The sequence below is a fragment of the Varanus komodoensis genome, unplaced genomic scaffold, assembly GCF_004798865.1.
Source record: "Varanus komodoensis strain SLA01 unplaced genomic scaffold, ASM479886v1 scaffold7_3, whole genome shotgun sequence".
Lineage (NCBI taxonomy): Eukaryota > Metazoa > Chordata > Lepidosauria > Squamata > Varanidae > Varanus > Varanus komodoensis.
The window spans coordinates 2087174-2108757 of record NW_025336480.1 but is presented as its reverse complement, the minus strand read 5'-3'; the positions used below and the strand labels follow the sequence as shown (position 1 = coordinate 2108757).

Sequence of the window (21584 nt, the reverse complement as noted above, 5' to 3'; positions counted from 1 at the left end):
TTAGTGCAACATGCTATTCATATGGGAGTTGGTGATATGCCCATGGGAACTTGAATGCAACAGAACAATCACGTTCCCCAGCAATGGATAGACAGAAGATCCCACGAGTGCCTCTCCCTTTCAGCAACAATAAAAATGAAATGATAACAAAGCCACAATCCTGTGTGCATTTACTCAGGAATCCCAGCATGCCTGAGTGACCAGTGCTGGGAAATCTAGGATTTTTTTCTGTCCAAATATGCATAGGATTTCACTCTAAAGTACTAGTAATTTTCTGCATTTTTATGACACCCAAAGTTGGCTGCTTCAGGCAGCCATGTCACTCTGCCTAATGGTAGGATGAAGGAGGGCAACCCACTGACCCCTTCTGTCAGTATTTCCCAAAAATTGATATCGAAGGCATTCTACTTCTGTCCCTGAAGGTGGCAAGGCAGCTGTCAAACTAGCCATCTTGTCTCATCCCCTATTAATGCCATCTAAGTAGGTGGTTATCACCATATAGTAGTGAATGTCACGGTTTATCTATGAACTGTGTGAAGAAAGGCTTCATTTAGGCTTTCCTGAATCTACCACCATTCAGTTCCATTGGATGGCCCCAAGCTGTAATATTATGAGGGAGATGAGGAAGGGGGCTTCTCTTTATTCATTCCTCCACATCATGCAAAATGTTATAAGCCTCCACAATAACTTCCTTGTACACCGTATTTCAAAACTAAAAGGCCCCAAGCACTGTCAACTTTCCCCATAAGGGAGTGGCTCCATCTACCTGATTATTTTAATTGACTTTTTCAGTCGGTTCCTTTTGAGCTATGGAAGGAGAACTGTGCACAGTATTACATGTACGGGCACACCTAGGGTTATATGTCTCTGTCAGATCCATTCCAGCTGTCTCATGGACTGGCAGGCACTTTTCATCATTTACTCACTGATGGAGTTGGATGTTGCACAGATGCCTTTACCCACCTTTGCCCAAATCCACATTTGTACACCCCCTCCAAATATGCAAATCCCTCCAAAATGCACACCTTAACACTTTTGTCTGGGGAGATTATCATTTTCAGTTTTAAAAAAACATTTTCCTATCCATAAATTTGTGTAAAATTAAGTTTTAAAAGCTGGTCCAGAAGTCAACTGAATCTGAGCAGTGCTGGAAAAGCCAGCCTGCTACAACATCCCTGAATTGGGGTCACAGAAATTTGAACTCCTTTGACTTTGTTGTGGGTTTTTTCAGCATCCCTAGCCGCATCTTAGATTGTTAGTGACATCAAGGTGGCTGCAGACAGTTCTCAAATAGTTCACTGCTGCCCCAAGATCCCTTCCCTGGTCAGTCACCACCAGCTCAGTTGTCTTCAAGTGTCCACTTGCTTACACTGAACTGCACTTGCCATTTTATTGCCCATCTGTTCTGTTTAAAGAGATGCTTTAAACAAATCACCACCCTGAATAACCTGGTGTTATCAGTCCATCATGGAGCACTCTTTGACTTGGACACACCACTAGAAAATGAATATCTGAATCAATTTCTCAGGGTGATTTTTTGCATTGCATAGACATGGTGGGCTTTGTATGATCTTCCCATAGTGGGAGCCGGCAGGGTGGAGCATAGTCAAAGACAGCTTTTGAGAACTTCTGAAGAAAGACTGATTTGATCCTCTAAGACAGTAACAACTGAGGACTAAGAGAGAATAGCAATCATCTTTTATTCCTCCTGAGAGAGAGGAAATGCTTTCATAGACATAGATCGCTGTTACTATAATAACTGAAAATGTCTTTAGAAGTGCTGATAAAAGAAGGGAGTACATTGAAGCAAGAATTTATTAGGCCAAAAATGAGACTGGATCCAGTTATTAAAAGGCAAAAGAAAAGCCATATACTGAGGAATTACACATAGCAGTTGCATTATGTGATTCAAGGTTGTAACATGCTTTTGCTTGAATATAGTGCAGTAGAAATGTGTTGATTAAAAATGCACAAAGAGATAAAGACTTAAAATGTTGAAGTCAATGTACAGCTACAGGGGCTTTTAAAAGCATTGCCTTAAATATCTCTGGAATCTGACAAGCGTGTGTCTCAATTTGCACAGTTCATAGCATAACGTGCTGAGGGGGCTGCTGTTGTCCATGACCTGCTGACCCCAACTGCACAAGTCTTACTTGTAGAACTCCCTGTCCCTTTTCATTTTTGCCTGCACAGTCCTGGCCAGACAGAGGATCAGGCTTCCCTAATATCACGCTACCCAGTAAAATGTTCCTAGACCCCTGTGAAGCGGGAGACGCGAGGAAGTATGCATGCATGCAAAAGTGAGGAAATAAGACTCTTTTGAACTCAGGATATTGACCATTAAGAAAGTAAGAGGAGTATTCATAGTTTCAGTTTTTTTGACATGCAGGCTGCCCATGGTGGCAATTCCACACAAGGCATTTATCATGAGCTTGTTGTTCCCTGTTCACCATTGTTTGCAGCTGCTTTAGATAGCATCCAGTTTTGCTTCTGTGTCTAAAGTCCATTTTCAGTGACTGGGTTCATGTGCGATGGGAAATAATGCTTCCACAGTGTGCAAATTTTTGCCCAAATTTATCAATCAGATGATAAACTTTTAAAATTTATCACCTGACTGGTAATGGTCAGATGAGCATTGCCAGACATGGTTTCCATGCTACCTGCATCCCAGCTACCTGCATCCCCCGCCCATGAGCAAAATCCCCCTCCTTTCCTTATTCTTGCCTCTAAACAGCAGCAACCTCCTTCTGATGGGTGTCGTGTGCGCGTGCTCTGACGAGATTCTGAGGCGCACATGAGAAAAAGCCTATTTTGGAGTGACTGACAGCTCAGACTCTGAGGACAATGGAGAGCTGGCTGAACCAGAACAGGCTCAGAGCTCAGGGGCCTACACTCTCCTCAATTCCCTGCCATGCCTGTCTCTGCATAGCTCAAGGATAGCCATGGGGCCCAGTCTCCCTCCTGCCTGTGGGAATGAGCAGATGAAGGACAGGAGGGAGAAGAGTTCCTGGATGGAGAACATGAGCCTCCTGGGGATGTGGACCTGAGGGCCCGTCGTCACAACCACAGGCTGGACCAATTAGGGGCTCAGAGTGCAGAACGGAGAGGCGTGCGCGCTTTCACAGTGCACCTCCTTCCAGGGACCAGCCCTGAAGGGTTCGTAAACAAATCTTTTGGTAAAGTGGGAAGGAGAGAGGTCAACTCTTCTCCCTTTGTATGTTCCAAAGCTTGTGAATGCTCAGACTCCTGTGTAGCATAAAGACTCTTACAAGAACTGCTGAAGTGACTGTCTTGCTTGGGAGAGGCCACCTAGCTCACAACAATGGGTCTGCTGCATTCCTGAGACAAGATCTTCCCTTCCCCCTCCTGAGTGTACCTGCATGTCTGTGGCACTTCCCAGCTGCTCCTGCCCCCGCTGTTCCCATTTTTATTAAATGAGAATAAGCAACTTCATGATGACCCCCCCACTTTTGCATCTGTGTAGTTTTATACTGTCTCCCTGTTTCAAAAAATAAAGAGGGAGTCAGACACATCACTCAGCTGATGGGAATAGAGCAAGCAGTAATGCTAGGGAGCTGAGGGGAGTAGAGATTGAAGGCTAGAAGAGGAGACTTCTGTGGCCACTCTTGCTAGGGGATTCTATGATATTTTCATAACAACAGTGGTAAAATGGCAATCCCAGGTTCAGATGACTGAAGGAGCCACAGGGAAGCATGGAAAGCTCAGAACAGACAGTTGATTCTTTCCATGCTTTTGGAAAACAAATCCTATCAAGCAAGAATTCCGGAAATGGGTCTGGAGGGCACAACAGACTCACAACAGTAAGATTCACCATGGAATCTTGTGTCATGCAGACCCACCCAATGATTTTTTTAGAACACAGGAAATGTGGTATTTAATTGTGAAGGTGAAAAGGTATTTAATTGCAATAGTGGCTGAGTTCACACACTGTAATAAGGAAACTTGCATTGTTACCATGGTTCATAGTTTTTCACTTAATATGCTAGACAATCAAGTGGTTTCCATGCTAGTGTGGTTTCTGTCCTTCCCACTCAGTCCTCTACCTGTTGGCACGTACCTTATCAGTCACTGCACCTGAAATTCTAATTCTGGGTAAGAAATCACCATGGTGTTTCATGGACCCAGATGAAATGTTCCTTCATGTATTACTCAGATCTCAGTTTCGTAAAAAAGCCAAAAGCAGATGCAGTAGATTAACAACCAATTAACAATCTTGTGTACAAAAGCACCAACACTCCTGTGTTACAATGAATCTACCAACTCCATTGCTTTCCAAATCTTTGTATCAGTTCTCTAGCACAGTTCTGTGCAAAGTTTCCCTCTCCCTTCCCTTCCAATGAAGCACCCCGATTGTCTGTGGGAAACCCCTTTATAGCTGAATTCATTGGGATTTTTTGGCAGATATGACCCACGTGTCCTGAACGAGCAAAAGTAATGCAATAGAATGTGACTAGTGAATTGAATCTAATTCCTCATTCCCCTGACTACTGGTTTCTTCTATTGCAGACTCCCTTTCAGGGTCATCCCTAAAACCATTAGGGTGAGGCAGCTGAACATGTTGGGGGATGGGGAGCAGGGGTTAGGTGAGAGGTGGCAAAGCTGTGCGTGCCACATGTTTTGCCTTCAGCTTCGAAGCTAACTTGTTTCTCTTTGGAGGACAGCAATGTCCCTTCACCACTGCTGGAATAAGATTCAGGTGTTGCTTGGTCAGCTTCTGTTCATGGAATGGGGAACACGGGACATTTTGTCCTTTGCATCCAGGAACAGAATGTCTTGAGCCTGTCCTACCCACTTCTATGTTGGAAGCAAAGATTAGAAATGCTTGCCTCATCCCAGAAAAATCAGAGTTTTATGTAACTGTAAGACACCATCTTTTGGGGGTCGCCCTATGCCAAGCTGACCAAATTATGTTTCTTTCCACCCCACAGATATCCCTGGGTGTCCTGGAATGGTTGAAAGTTGAATGGGCCAAGAACCTTTTGTCACCATTTGCAACTCACAGAAGCTTGTGAAGTTCAGCCATGCTTCCATCAGAACGGAAGAACTACACATTCCTTTGCAGAGGGATAAAAGAAAAGGCAGCTAGCAAGCCAAGAGTCCAGACTGTGAAATGGCAGGAATCGGCAGTGAATGAAGTATGTGGGGACTGAGCTGTGCAAAACCAATTCCATTCTGGGAACCTTCTGCTTGAAATTGGGTTGGCGGACCCAGTGTAGTGCAATAATAAATCCTTTTCATGGAGCCAAACAATATGTATTTCCAGAGAGGCAGAAAAAGAGTTGGGAGTACATTTTCCCATGATATTGTTAGCCCACAAGTGGATGGGAAACATCAGGTTTCCTCATGAAGCCAGCAGATTGGGACAGGATCTCAGTGCAGCCTTTGAGATTCAAATATGAAAAGAACCCCAGAAGTCATCTGCAAAGATGCATCATCAAAACTGAATTGGTTTACACTATGTTTTTGAAGCAAGTTTCTGTTCCTGCGCATCTTCAGACAGCTTCTTCAAAGCAAAGACCCCAGAGTCATGTAGTACCAAACAGATGTGAACTATCACCCTAAGATAAGATTGCAAAACATTGCTTAACTGTTTTTTATCAGTGTTTATTCAAATTTTACCAACTCAACTTTTCAGAGACAGTTCTCACTGCTACTGATTGCTGTGTTATTTCATTTAAGTGAAGACTGCAAAAGGTCAAGATTGGAAGGCAGCTTCTCCAGCTCTAGCTCTCTCTCTCTTTCAACTTCTGAGCAACCAAACATCCCTCATGTACATTTCTTGAAACAGATTTTCTTGCATGGGCTTAGAGCTATCATAGCATGCCTGAATTCTTCCTCTGGAATATTTAGAAGTCTGGACATGTCTACTGAACTTTAACCAGGTGCAGCTGTTGAACAAAATACCCTTTCTTCATTTGTAAGAGGAGAATTGGCCATTCCAAATCTTTGCCAGAAGGGGAAGGAGCCCATACTAAGTGCTGGGAGGGAGGGATGCTTGCCAGGAAGAGGGCTGTGTGAGGAGTTTGGAGTGGAAATCAGGTGACAGGACAGCTTCAGGATGGGCCGAATCTTCAGGGATGTGGTTTTTAGAACAAAGTTCCATTCCTTGTACATTAAGAACCCTGCGGTATACAAACATGACTTTCAAATACAGTCTTTTTCAGACTGGAAGGTAACACCCTAAACATGCAGAAGACAAGACTCTTCATTTTGATTCTTTGTTGGGTAAGACTTAAAAGATGCCCAGAAAGCTCCCATGAAGGGTTCTAAGAATGTCGCATCCTATCCCTTCTGTGTGGAGTTCAGTATTGCCTAGGCTGAAGAGACTTTTCCACTGTTTATGGCACAAGGAAACCTAATGCCTATGTTATAAACTGGCAGAAAACAGAGGAGATGATGGTCTTGCCATTTTGGATGACGAATGATTGTATTGCTCTTTATTCTCATGGACTACATGCAAGCACGAGCCTCTGCGCATTGCAACGCTTTTTGCTCCTGGGTCCAGGAATACCATATTGGGAACGGGGCAGGGGAGGAAAGGATTCGGGACTCTGTGGGGCATGTTTGCTGTGAAAATGAGACATGTTGGGCTTCCTCCTGCGCTGCTCTGTGGTTGTGGCGTATATTTATTTATTTATTGGCTGGTGGTGTAAGAGGAGATTGCAGAATTTCTTTGTCTAGCTTCCTAGCCTTCCTTTCGAAGGGGGACACAAAATCTCAAGGAGCAATGGGCCTCTAGCTCCACCAAAATAAAACTCAATCTGTCATGTGTGTCCAAGATCTGTAGAACACCAGCTTTCAGTCTGTTATTTAATGTGCAGATCCAGAAAAGGATCCCAAGACCAAACCTACTGATACACTATCAGCCAGCTCTGCATTCCCCTTTCCTTGCTGCTTTTGCAGAGATGCTGAGCGTAGGATGAACAATGCACTGGACTTCATGCTGAGCAGTCTGCACCGTACCCTCGTGGAGTGCGATCAGCAGGCCTAGAGCCTTTGAGGATATAAACCAGGCCATCTTCAGTAGAGCTGCTGGGTTTATTTACACAAATTTCTCCAGTGCAGGCTCTCCACTGCGGCTTGCTGGCATATGTTGCAAGTCCATTATGAATTTGTGGTGCAAACAAGCATTTTTATTGGCTGAACTGGCACCTGAGCATTGTTCCCTCAGGAAAAACTAAGAACAAGACATACAAGTTCTGCAAAAGTAGGGTGGCCACTTCTGAATCACCCACTGGGGGGAAATGCATCGCCACAGAGAAGACAAATGAAGACAATCATTTCCATGTACTAACATATATGTACAAATGCAAATAAAGGATGTATTATAATGCAAGCAGAAATGGAGCCCATCTTACCACAGAATGGATGATGGTGCCCAGATGTCTGGCTCACTTGCCTGTTCAGCCAGCTGGGCAGGTGCTATGGTCCTTTACCTTCAACTGGACTTGGACTGAGCAACCTTACCAAGTGAGGATGCCTTCAGACAGAAGAAGGTCCTCAGTAAAACAGACCCATGGCCAGTCTAGTCAACAGGAGCTCCTCTTTTTTAAATGGAAAGTGGCTGTAGAGCATAATTCAGTTGGAACCATGGTGCTGGGGAGGAGCAAACCATTTTCCCAATGCCACTTGCCCTCTTTGAATCTGCTAGGTCTGAAATCAAGTATGTTTTCTGCTACAGGGCAAGAAGCAGCTGCAGGGGGTGGGGTTGAAATTAGGCAAGTGGAACACAGAACAGGATTTACTCCACTTTCCATGTTGCTTCAGTCTTGACCCAAATTTTGCATCTTAAATTTAAAAAGTAAAACGCCAGGAGTTTCTGTATATGGAGAATCTATACATATCTGTATACTGTGATATGACAAAAACTCACCCTTTCTAAATCCCAGTTGAAAAATGGACCACTGTCAAAGGTTACTGTGCCTGTAAATGAGATGGCTTGCACTTGTGCATGTTCCTAAAGTGGGAGAATCTCGGGAACAATTGCTAAAGCGAAGGCACACTTAAAGCACATGTGTCCAAAAATACTTTCATCTAGATCTTACCATAAAGGAGGTGAATATACTCCCACTCGTTTTCATGAACTAAGATCATCAAACCTCTAGTTACATTTGACAGTTCATATTTTGGCAAGTGTCAGATGCAAGCAAAGGGGAAAATAAACTTACTTGCAACCTCTGTGGAGCAATACCCCACATTAGCTACTTGCTGGACTTTGCTAGCAGGCACTCCCCTGCACATTGCCCATCTGAGATTCCCTACTCCTAATCCAACACAAATGCAAATGTATGCAGTTCTGCAAATGCAGACTTTTTAAAATGCAAGCGTTTGTGAAAATTAAGGTGTACAAAACATAAAAAAAGTTTAGCAGCTACTGGCAGGCCCCTCCAAGGTGCTGATGGAGCACTTCAGAGGGACTGACTGTAGCCATCAATGCCAGGATTGCAAAAGCTTTTTTGGCAGCTGGTTTTCGCCACTGGGATGGAGTAGTTTAAATAGTAAAAAAACCAGAACAAGAAGTGGGGATTTGGGGAAGCAAGTGCAATTCCCACGACATCACTGGCATCAGCGTAACATTGTGATCCTATCCATTCAAACTACAGCGTAGATGCATCATGATACTAAAGAAGAGATAAAATAGCTGACAGGCATTACAGTGGCCCTAGTCTAGCCCTGCACAGAAGGAAGTGAGCACTGCAGTACTGGCCCAGTGAGCTCAAGGTGCTACTTTATCTAACAGAAAGCTACTTTATCTATCTTAGAACACACCCCAGTATTGAGGCACAGCAAGCACAGTTGTCTGAACAACCATGGCCATCAATAGCCATGGAATCGCTACAGAGGTCTTAAACTTTATTGTAGTGCACCCCCCCACCCCCTGCTAGACAAATACATCGCTGCACAGGGAGGAAATGAATGTCATTCCTATCCTAACTGCACTTGGGAAGATAAATGCATGGAGAAGCCATGAGCCAGAAGAATTCCGGTCCCAAAGACCAACACTGAAAATGCTGTACACAATGCCATTAGCTTGTTGACTCAGTGTGGGAAATAAACTTTTTCAAAGGAAAGAATCAGATGCTCAAGGGAGAGAAGGAACCAAATCAAGCAACTCGCAGGGCTGGTTTACATATAACACTAACCCATGATTTATTTAATGCATGGTTTGTTGCCCTACCTAGGGTTTCTCTGGCAGACAATCAAACAGTACATGGTTTGTTTTCTCAGTCCCTGGTTTGCTTGCTTCCCTCCAATTTTCTGCTCCTTCCTGTTTGCTAAATGGCACTGCTGGGTGTTTTTTAAATCTCTTTCCCCCATTGCCTCTGTTGCCTGATAAACCCAGATGCCATGGAAAGCCCAGCAGGACATGAGAACAACAGCACCTTCCCACTCAGGTTCCCAGCAACTAGTATATGGAAGTATATTGCCTCTCCTATTGGAAGTAACAGTATTGTGACTAGTAGACATTGATGGCCTTATCATTCCTGAATTTGTCTCTTCTCCAATGAGGAGAAGGATCAGAAGTGTGCCTGCTTCAATCCTGGAATTAACTTAAATCAGAATTTAGCAGTGGAAGGCAGGGCAGAGGAAAAGGAAATTAAGGAATGGGAAAATCCTCTCCTGCAGTCATACAGATCAGAATATCACTATTTTTTGTACTTTACATACTATGAAAATTGTAAGCCTCAATCCTTTGCATAGGCTGTCTCTCCCTATCACTAGGCTCATGGGACAAAGACTCAAGTCCTTCTTTTTGCCTTGTAGTTGTGGTTTTGTGCTGTCAAGTCATCTCTTTGCCTGCCTTTCTGAAAATTTTGATGCCACTACATGAGGTATCACAGGCATAGGAGCCCTGGGATATATACATTTCTCAGGAGTCCTTATTTCAGTAAGAAGAGGAGGGGAGTCACCAAGAAAAATGAGAAGTCATGGTCCATGTAGCAGGTAAGGGGTTAAGGGTTCGTGAGGAAAGGTGCTGAGTGAGTAAAGGATTGGGTTTGGCAATTTTGAGCAACTTCTGAACTCACAGTGGGTGGATGGGAGAGGCCGGTTTTCCTAAACGTCCTCTACTTTCCCTCATACTTGCTGATCCCTCTTGGAATTAAACCTGTAGGTGTTCATCCTTCACTATTTAGAAAACTGCACAACAGGGGCCTCAATTTCCTGCTATAATTACAGCACTTTCTTCTGCACTTTCTACACGAAGTTCTCAAAACACTCCAGGAAAAAAAAAATAACCAGGTTCCATGTTGCTTTGTTAAGCCTAAACACAGAGGCCCGCTCTGCTGGAGAGACAGCCTTTGTGCAAATTCCGTCCGTGGTTGACGCATGCACCGGCCTGGATTAATGCCTTATTTGTTTGCCACTGCACTGTTCAGGAGACCTGCTTTATACTTCAAGATAAGCTGAATATGCAAGGGAGGAGATCAAGGGTATTCTCGCTCCTCCAGCCTCCAAATGTCGAGGGTGAACTCCTGCAATGGGGAGCCAGGCCTGAGGAAAGTGCACAGACACAGAAAGCTGCCGAAATTCTCTTTCAACATTGGGAACAAGTAGAACGGCAAGGGAGGGGGCAGTGCTGGGGTCCTTCTCTCCTCGGCTCCCCATTGCACCTCCGTCCTACCTTAAAGCAGCATGTCCGAATGGAAGCAGCAGGGGACAGACCTAACTCCTGCAGGGGTCTCACATCTAGAGAACTTTGAGATTGCTCTCCAGTTTTGGAATGCTTGAGCCTTGTTTTGCAAAACAGAAATTATCTCATGGCCCCTGAGCCTCTGCTGTCTCCTGAGAGATTCCCTATGATTCCAGAGGCCGGAAGTCCAAAACCATTCCTCTTTCTCTAAAACCTGGAAATAGTTTGTAGCTCTTGCTCTGACTTAAGCACGGGGCTGAAATAAAACAAAAACAAAGCCAACAGCAGCTCCATCGGTTCATGGTTAAATGTGCAAATGTGAATCATTGAGCTTAAATGGCCTTGATGGAAGCATGTAAAATGACTTTACGTCGCTTTTGTTAAAGAGCCTTGTTACTCTGACAATGGTGACAACGTTTGTAAACAATGCTGCTGGAGCAGGGCTGTTTCACTAATGTATTCCAGCTTCTTCAGAGGGAAAGAGCTCTTACTCATGTACACTCCAGAAAAAGAAATGTGCTTGGTATCAGTCTACGGATGCATTGTCTTCAAGCGTGTTCAGTCTTATAACCACTTCCCCTGCTTCAGGGTTTCCTTCCCACGCATGTGTATTAAATTGTTTTCAAATAACTCCTCCCCGCATCCCGAAATTTCTACACCTTTTCTGGCTTGTTCCTTTTTTTCCCCTTGCAAGCATTAAGGAATGTGTAAAAATATAAAAACTGCATTTTGAGGATGCTTGCTGATTTGAGCCCCAGGACAATAAAAGTGGTCATGTTGCATCTTTTACTTTTTGAAACTGTTTTGCTTCTGTTGATTTTAATAACCCTCAGGGGGTGGCGTGGGGTAAGCTTGAGGTTGTTAAACATCCTGAACTTAAGGCATCTAGCAGACCTAAAGCTGCCACCTCTTGCAGAGGAGGGGACACGATTGTGTTTCCTCATTTGTTCAGAGTAAACATTTTAATCAGTGCAAGTTTGAGCAAAAGCTGTCTGGATAGCATGTGGAACAAGTTTAAAACCTACAATTAGAAAATACAGATCACGAGTTTACCACGTGGGCAATATGTTTGCCCATTTCTTAAATGCGTATTAAATGGAAGGAACACATTTAATATGGGCTGGCTTCTCTGTATTTCAGAGTTGCTCTTGCTCCACCCCTAGTTACTGGGTTTTCCTGTTGCTATGGAATGAAGATGTTCATTTTATTTATCCCTCTATGCATTGCTATGGCATTTATCTCAACTTCCTGGTTCTTTGTGTACAGAAGTACGCAGCTGATGCTGTTTTCATTGTACACTTAGAGTGATTTTTGCATCACTTTCCAAATGTGGAGGTAAATGCATGTTCCTGGGTTTTTAAACACGCAATATATGTTGTTTCCTTGTTGTACTCTACCGTACCCACACAAGGTTTACCTGGTAAAACCAAAATTTATCATACACAAATACCCCTTCATCACAATAAGCACAACTGCACACACAGCATTTCACAATACAGAGTCTTCAAGCACAAAACAAAAAAAATTAACCTCACATAAAATGACAACTGCTAAAAACTTTCTAAGTAACCAAATGATGATTGGGCTGAAATCCATTGAGAAAAAGCACATAAGAGATCCTTTTTCTGAAAGGAAGGGTCTAGCCAGAAAATTCCATAGTTTGGGGAAATATTTTCTGGAATGGCCGTGGGTCCTATTTTACTGAGAACAGTCCCCTATTTAAAGTTTTCTCAGAGAATAGTCCTCTGTTGGAAGGGAACCTCTGTGTGAAGGCCTAGCTGGTCCAAGTCTGGACTGAGCACAATAAACAGAATAGGGGAGCAGTCAGGGGCTTGAAGTTGCCCATCAACAATCAGCCAACTCCATGAGCACACCAATCACCTGCCTTCAGTCCAGTCTTCCCTACCCTGGTGGAATATACTGCATTGCTACAATTATTGCCATATGTCCATCTATGCATATTAATTAGGATTCATTTTATGCAAATTGGTATCCATTATTATTATTATTATTATTATTATTATTATTATTATTATTATTATTATTGGTGATGCATTCCCTTTCTTTTGGCAATGTGTAAGTGACAGCCCTGTTCTTCATTCCTCATCACCAGCTATGGATTGCTACTACAATCACCCAGCCAACCATGTGAGAAAGCTGGGGAAGCCGCACCATTCAGCAAAGCTCGAGGCTTGACCACACTTAAAGATGTGCATCCGCAAAATGTACGCCACATCAGTAGTAATACAGATGATCAAGCAGCAGCACAGTTTCTTGATCATTTGACTCAGTTTTCTGCAGCAGCCTTAAGCCTGAGAATAGAGGACACGATTCATAGGCCCAGAGAATCCACTCATTTCCTGACAGAATGAATCTTAGGCTGTACCCGTATGGGCATGTAGCTGAGTGTATGAATCACTTGAACCGAATGAGTCTTTCTACCCGATAAACATGCATACTCTTGCATTTGTAGGCATATCCTGACACCATCATCACGTGTTGCATTTCCCTGCTTCCACTCCAGCTGCTTGCTGGTGGTAGGCACTGAAAAGCAAATCCTTTTGTGGAGAACACATTCTGCCATGCAACCTCATACCTGTTAGCCCAGACATAAACCCCATCGTGCTTAAAGTAGTGCTGTTTGCTGTGGGTCACAGGAAGTCTTGCTTGTGAGATTTGCAGTTACATTTCTTACATCAGGGTGATACCAGATTAACAGTCTGAACAGAATTTAGGATGCCTTTTCATAGGACTCTGTTTAAGGATCTGAGGTGCTTATTCATTCCATTTGTTCCCCAAACCCATCAGATGTTGTCAGCTAGTCAAATGTTTCAGAACATTTAGAAAGGAAGGTGTTCAGAGATTATTCAAACACTAAACAGCTTTTCTATTGAATAACATTCTTGTCTTCAAGATATGTTGAGTTCTGGACTGAATAAATGTGTGTACATGCACTGAAGTCCTTTGTCATTTTGTATATTGTGGTGTTGCCCTTGTGTAGCTGGATCCAAACTAGTACAAAATGGATCTTTACATTCAATACTGTGCTAATCTAATAGAACATTAAAATACACAAAAACTGGATTCAGCAAGATGAACAGAAGAGACATGCAGCTTCATCACCCTGATCCACATTGCCCTCTTTTCATAACTGGTGAAGTTCAAAATTATTCACCTTTTCTTGCGGGGGTGTGGAATCTTGACCATGTGGTCTTCCACTACAAAGCAAAAATGAAAAATAGTGACACTAAAGCTCTCATATCTGCAGCTCTCAAGAGCTGTCTGGAGTGAAGGGATGAATGAGGCCATAGCAACAGCTGGCTGGTGAAGCATACCTTGATAAGCTCCATCTCCATCCTAGGCTCATTTCTCCCACTTCATTTTCTCTTTGTAGCTAGTGGGATCCTTAGAAATGGCAATGGAAATGAGAAGCAAAATGCAAAAAAAAAAAAGATGAGCTGAGTGGGTAAATTGTCTAGTGGATGTGTTATCATGGAATAGTAGAGTTGGCCATGAAGGCCATCAGGTCCAGCTGCCTGCTGTTGCAGGACACCACGTTACACCATCCCACTCAGATGGCCGCGCAGTTTCTTTTTGAATGCCTCTAGCATGGAAGAGCCCACCACCTCTCCAGGCAGCTGGTTCCACTATCCTATTGCTCTAACAATGAAGAAGCTTTTCCTGATATCTAGCCCGAGTCTGGGTTGTCACAGCTTGACTTGATTATTCCATGTCTTGCACTCTAGTATCAGCAAGAAGAGATCCTGACCATCGTCTTTGTGACAGCCTGTGAGGTACTTATAGAGGGATACTATGTCCCCCTTCTTTCTTCTCTTGTCAAGGCTGAACATGCCCAGACCTCTAGGTGTCTCCTCATAGGCAGTGTTTCCAAACCCTGTATCATTTTTGTTGCCCTCCTTTGGAAGCTTTCTTGACTAGGGAAAGAGGGATTGAAATTCCCACTCAACCTGAAGGTCATCTGGGCCACTCACTATATCTGCTCCCAGCTTTTGCTCATTTCCAGCTGCTTTAAGAACCACTGTTGTGCTAGTGCTGGGTCCCACTGGCCTGCGGGTAGCATTGAATCCTGCCTCAAAACTCCTGTGCCAATATCTCTGTGCCTTCTCCAGTGAAGATGATCAGTGACTGTGTCGGCTGTGACTTCATGGGGCTCAGTTTGTAGCCAGAGCAGGGAGGAGGGCTAGGAGGACCTGCCTCTAATTTTTTAAAAAGCAAGTATTTGTTTAAAAATGTTTACAAAGGTGTTTTTAAAAGCTCTGCAAACCAGATGAACTGTTTCTCGACTTTTTGACACCCCTGCAAACAATGTGGCTTACTGTGGGCGTGCATAATGCCACTTTCTTTCATAGCAATGGCTCCTGTGCTTGTGCCGGCTGTGAAGTGTCAAGAAATGAAAGAGAAATGAACAGGTTCTTGCTTTCATCAAATTTTTGCACCACAAGAAACACCATAGCTTATGGGAAATGTGAGCTTAGTTTTGCTACAGCAGTGAGAAAGCCAAATTCAGTGTTAAGGGTTTTTAGAAAAATGGGAAAAATGAAGCAACTAATATCATAATGCCACCTAATATATAAACATATGGCATTCACACACTGCAGACATTAAAGATTTAGCCAGCAATGAAGTCTTTCCTTCTTCCTCCTTTGCTCTAGGGTAATCACAGGGGGCAATCCAGGTTGGGGTCCAAGGGAGGGGGTCACTTTCAACCTCAAGCTTCCCCCCACCACCACTTCTGCTTTGATCCCATTCAGGATCCCCTGGTCCTGGCACCTGCAACTTCTATTGCCCAATAATGATCCATTTGGTTTAAGAAGGTGGAAATTGAAAGACAAAAAAGATCATGCTAATTGTCATAAAAGAATAGTATGTTTCAGACATGTAACTTGATCTCTACCGAAAAAGGAAAGAAAAGGTACTTCATGTGTGTGTGCAGCACACCTCAGCATCCTGGCAGAGGAAGCACGTTTAAGCACCTTTTCCCCTCCTCCATCTATTTTTCAGTATAACTTTGTCCAGTTTTCTGTTGGACAAATGGAAAGAAATAAGCTGGATGTGTGCCATCTCATCTGGTAGTGGCAGAAGAAGACCACGAGAAGGAAAAGAAGCTACAGAAATAGAAATTATAGTGATTAAGTCCTGGAAAACAGAAATAAAACCAATCAATGGGGGACAAACACAGTTGTGTATTGACGCTGCCCTTGAGCAAACTTGCTGCAGAAGAGCAAGAGAGAGAAACAAACTGGATAACCCCAGATGTGCTTCCCCTCATGGTGTTTTTATTAACTGCTTCACTGCTGTTCACCAAAGCAGTTCTGATCTTCCAATGAAGGAAGATGGAAAATGTATACAGGTTATTGAACTACAGTTTCTGGGTCACCTCTGGTTTTTGCAAGGTGTGGATATTCTAAAGTGCCAAACATCATTGCCAGCCACTGGTCAATCAACGTGAGTCAAATGGGCTAGCCTTTCATCCTTGAAGAGTTAGAATACCCTTTAGTTTGTAGGATATATTCCTGACTTGCTATTTGAATTTTTTTTTCTCAGGTACATGTAGGTGAGATGGGGGAAACACAAAAAACCAGGCAAAGACTAGCTTCTGATGATGCAAGTGAAGAAGGTTGTAATGTCGCATCACTGAGACAGGAGTTATGGGCAAATGTGTGAGTTCAATGGTCATTAATACAAGGCTGATCAAACCTGGGGTCACGCTAGATATGATGGGGGAGGTCCATTTCAGGAGCTCCTGCCACATTTGGCCTGGCGTGAGCTAGAGCCGGACCATACTGGCTGCATCTTACTCACGTCCGAGAGGAAGAACCTTCCGCTTTACAGTCAATTGCAGCTCCTTGCTAAAAAGAGAAGTGATACTCATTGCCACATGCTAGACGCTGCCCTTGCGATACAAATGCCCTGGCTGAGCTCATTGCAAGTGTCTGGGCAGAGAAGCAGCAGGCAAAGGGAGAAGAGCCCCTGAACTGGAGTGCTCTAGGATGGCCTGGCACCACAAGAGAAACAGATGAGGAAGGAGAGCCAAGACTGCTGGCAGGATACCCAAGCTGAGCAAGTCTGAGAGTGAAGCTGGCAGGCAGAATTAAGCAGACACGGCCGTGACACTCTTGGCAGAAGTGCCCGAGGATGGAGGGTTCTGAGGGTTCAGAGAAGGTGCCTGCCACTGATTTGCAGTGATCCCCCCTTTTCCTCTCAGCCCCTTGCATCGCAGCCCACCCCCATTCATGAGGTCCTGTAACCTTAGGAAAGGCTTTAAGGAGGGGGTTGGAGGACTACTGGGGGAGCAGGAAAGCCCCCTTCCCCAACCCCCTTCTGCTGGCTCTTCTCAGGATCCAAGCCAATCCATGGTGCTTATGGAAGGCAGAATGGCGCAGTGGTCAGAGTGCCAGACTGGTGGTCAGGAGATCCACGTTGTAGACCCCACAAAGCCACGCAGCTCTCTGGGTGACTTGGACCATTCATGGACTCTTAGACTAACCTGCCTTACAGGTCTGTTGCGAGGATGAAAATCCTTCTCAGGGGAAAGGCAAGATATATAGCTGCATCAAATACCTAATATATGGACTAGCAATGAAATCATCTTTGATCTACTGAAGACAACATGGCCACTTCTTTGAAATATATAATGGCAGCCTTGATAACAGTGTTTTGTGGAAACTGAGTAATTCTTCCTTTCCCATCTTAAACTCAGGCATGCAAGTGCTATGCATGCCAATGTTTATTATGTTCAAATGTCAGCAGTTCTCATTTGAGATATGATTTCTGGGTTCATGCCCATTCCAAGATTTGAAAAGAACATATGGATCTTGGAGGTGTTTCTTGAATTAGCAAGTGATGACTTCAGAACGCCATTCACACAGCTAAACCTACCAATGCACTTCCATGTCTTTTCATCCTCGATCATGAAGGAGAGGGACCTTTGCTGGGCAAAAGAGTAGCAGTAGAAGTGAGGAGTTAAACTACAGTACGTTGAAATGTAGAAGAAATCCTTGTAACTATGGGTGCTTCTTGATGGACAGCTCCAAGTCCTGGTTCTGCTAATTGAAAGGGGCCAGTTATTTGGCCCCTCTGCCTTTCTCATCTGAGTGGGAGTTTTGTGGGAAGGGAAGGGAAGGGAAGGGAAGGGAAGGGAAGGGAAGGGAAGGGAAGGGAAGACTGCAGTAGAACCTAAGAATGTTACAGGAATGGAGCGTTATGATAAGAACCTGAATTAGGTCCAGATTTGAGCTGGATCAACCACAATAACAAAAGCCAACTTACCTGCCCCTTCCTTCCCACATCAATCCCTCCACACCCCTGAAAATACTAGAAAATAGTGAGAGTCAGGAGAGCTTGCCAAGCAGTGGGACAGGAAATTCCCAAAAATAGAGGGATCTTCTGGAAGCAGAGCTCTTCCTCTCATGGAAGGTTCCATCCTGCTGTGGAAGGGAGATCCTGGATCAGTCCCTCATGTGGGAAGTACATCTAACAAAAGACCCAAATTGAAGAACAATGGAGTTTCAGAAGTTGCAAACATCTGTTACTGACATCTATTACTGCCCACCCAGTCAAAAAGAGGACAAGGATGCAACCTTTGAAAGCAACCTGCCAGCATTTCCAAGAAGAATGATGTAGTCATCGTGGGGACTTCAACTTCCCAGATATATGCTGGGAGACAAATTCTGCCAAGCATGGCCCCTCCAAGAGATTCCTGACGTGTGTTACTGACAACTTTCTCCAGCAGAAAGTAGAGGAAGGTACGAGAGGGTCAGCTATCCTCGATTTAATAACTAACTAATAGGGATGTCCTGGTGGACAAAATAACAACCATGGGAATTCTGGGGGAAAGTGACCATGCAATACTTGAATTCTCAATTATGAAGGAGACAAAGGATGATTGGAGCCAAACAAGCATCCTAGACTTCAAGAAACCCAACTTTAACAAACTCAGAAAAATGATAAAGTGCCATGGCAACACATGGTTAAGGAAAAGGAGTCCAAGGGGGGTTGGAAATCTTGAAAAAGAAGATTCTCCAAGCACAACTTTGAACAATTCCATCAAGAAAAAAGTGTAGAAGACAGCAAAGAAAGCCCACATGGCTCCACAAAAAGTTAAGTAACACCCTGAAAGAAAGGGAAAAAAAACACGTACAGAAAGTGGAAGCAGGACCATGCCACGAAGGAAGAATATAAACAGATAGCAAGGAATTGCAGGAATATCATCAGGAAGGCCAAAGCAAGAAACAAACTGAGAATAGCAAGGGAAGCCAAGAACAACAAGAAAGGCTTCTTCAGATACATCCAGAACAAAAGACATGAGAAAGAGAAGGGTGTCCTTACAGTGGATGGCAGAGTGATAATAGGCAACAAGGAAAAGGCAGAGGCGCTCAATTCCTACTTCACCTCAGTCTTCCTGAGTCTTCCTACTTCACTACAAGGAAATTTACAACCAAGAGGAAGGACAAGCTGGAAGTAAGAGAAAGCAGCACAAGATTGGCAGACAAATGGTCAGGGAATAGCTAGATGGAATAAACATGTTCAAATCTCCAGGGACTGATGAACTCCATCCCAGAGTCATAAAACAGCTAGCGGAGGAACTCTCAAAACCTCTGGCTATTATCACCCAGAAGGCAGCAACAGCAAGGCCAGGCGGTTCCTGGGTTGTCATGGGTGTCAGTAGTCGCCCAGCAATGCCAGCCCCTGGCCTGGGTCCTGTTCCATTGTGTTCCTCTTTCCTCCAGTGAGAGGCAACAACCATTCTAACAATACAAACGCATGCATGAATAATCCATTCCCACCACATCTTTTCTGTTTCCCTGCACTCCTGAATTTCCCTGACCTGATTTAACCCCAAACAAAATCCGCTTTCAATGCTTTTCCAGGACTGAAGAGAATGCAGCCAAGAGGAAGTCAAACTGAAAGCATGCAGTGATTAACCAAAGCTGTCCTACGCCTCTCTCTGCACCACCCTCTGAACTCTTTGCAGATGATGGGTGATCTTTCCATCACCTTTGGGGGATGATTCTTTCCAGGACGTGGCCTGCCAGGGGATGCTCAGCAGCTCTACCTTGCATAAGCAGATGCCTGCCTGCATGACGGGAGGACCCTGCACGACGGTTCTCCCAGCATTCCATTCTCAGCCATCCCATTTGGAGGGTCAAACTGAAATTCCATCATCCCATGATACGTCCGCTCCTGTTCAGTGCCCTTGCGAGTGCCTTTGCTTAAACAATCAGCAGGTAGCAGTAGCCATAAGGGAAAGGCAGCAGCAAACTTTGAGTGGCACTGAGGTTTGCAGCAATACAAACATTCTTTAGTGGAGTTTTAGCTGGCCCTTTTCCTTAAATAAAAAATACAGGAACAGAGGAACATGGCGGGTCGCTGCATATTGAATCAGCCCATTGGTCCGCCTAGCCCCGTGCTATTATCACAGACTGACTCTGGCTCGCCAGCATTTCTAGCTGGGACCCCCTTCTTGTGAAAGAATTTGTGCCTGTTCCACAGCAGCCAGTTCTAGGGCTGACATTGATTTCTCCCCATGTCTGAGGCCTTCTGGGCAGAGTGGGAGGGCTTTGGGTCTCGAAAGTTCAAACATCTGAGAATCAGGGGCTGCAAAAATTCCTTCGGGGGCTGAAAAGTGGTGGTCTCAGATTGGATCTCTTCTGTGGTCCGTTCTGAGGTCCCTTGGGATGCCACTGCTGAACCTCAACATTGAAATAGATAAAATAAACTAGAGTAACAGAGCCAAAACAGGCATTATTTTATATCTGTATTTGGCAGCTACAGTGGTTTTATTTGTACTCCAGGATCACTGCAGTGGTGCCAACCAGACTGAAACCTTAGTGTGGCTGTGGGTGCTTTTAAGATCCTGATCAAGACCCCTGCACCTACTTGACTGTAAAAAAGGGAAAGCACAGAGATGCGGATTTAAATCAATGCCTGCTTTGACTCTCAGACACACAGCTTGGAGAATTTTGAAATGCTTTGGTGAATACAAATGCATTTTTGCACAGCTGAACCCAATGATCACTATGTTGGTGCCAGGTGGGCTTCCTCACAAAACTAGGGATTTCATAACTAGGGTGCCAAAGTTGGAAAGGTCCTCTCTCTTCTTGACACTGGCCTGACCTCTGACGGGGAAGATACACAGAGGATGGCCTAAACACATCTTGACAGAAAGCAGCCAGGTTCAGGTGGAAACAGGTACGTTGGCCTCAATTCTGTCCTCCACCCTAATCTCCTGAATGGCCCCCAAATGAGAATTTAGCCTTGGCACTGCTGTCCCTCCTTCCTAGACCCCGTCCTCATCGCGTCACATCCCTCCATGCCTGGCTGCACAAGATGCAGAGCTGGTGGCGTCAGGACTGCATCATCCCCCCAGTCCCTGCCTCACACAGTAGTTTTTCTATTCTTTCTCTCCACAGTCGGTCAGTATTCTCTGGCCACTGAGCAAGGCCAGTCCTCTTTGGGCTGCTTTGGGGAAGTTAAAATGTCCCCCCAACATTTTCTTTAATGCTTCTGCGAAGCCCGAGGTTCTTCGAAGGCTGCTGATGAACTCTCCCTCCTGAGCACGGGGCAGGGGGGTGGGTGCATTCTGATCATGTGCAAGCAGCAGCCCTGAGCTTCAGAAAAAAGAAGGAGCGAGTAACCAAAGGTGGTGGCATGGACTGCTCCTGTTCTTGAGGACCTGGCTGGAAGCAGTCTCTCTTCTCGGAAACTCTCTTCTATTCCATCTCTCACCCAGTTCATACCCTCCAAGAGTTACTATTCCGTTGTTGCCTAGTGATCAGTTTTGCGTTGTAAGCTACCCAGGGAAACATTATATACAGCCACACATAAACGATGTAAGCAAACAAAACGGACATAAAAGAAAATAAAATTAAAGGCAGGGTATGAATGTTTAAATAAAATAAAATATGTC

The 21584-nt window shown here is 44.4% G+C and overlaps 1 protein-coding gene across 1 annotated transcript in view; it reads left to right on the top strand.

The window, feature by feature from the left end:
* The window catches only part of ADRB2 (adrenoceptor beta 2), an 89455-nt gene extending 82095 nt beyond the window's left edge, over nt 1-7360 (top strand). The window contains exon 2 of the mRNA XM_044454559.1: nt 4950-7360. Within this exon, the coding sequence (XP_044310494.1) occupies nt 4950-4984 (35 nt within the window). The 3' untranslated portion in view covers nt 4985-7360. The remainder of the gene's footprint in view (nt 1-4949) is intronic.
* The last annotated feature ends 14224 nt before the right edge of the window (nt 7361-21584 follow it).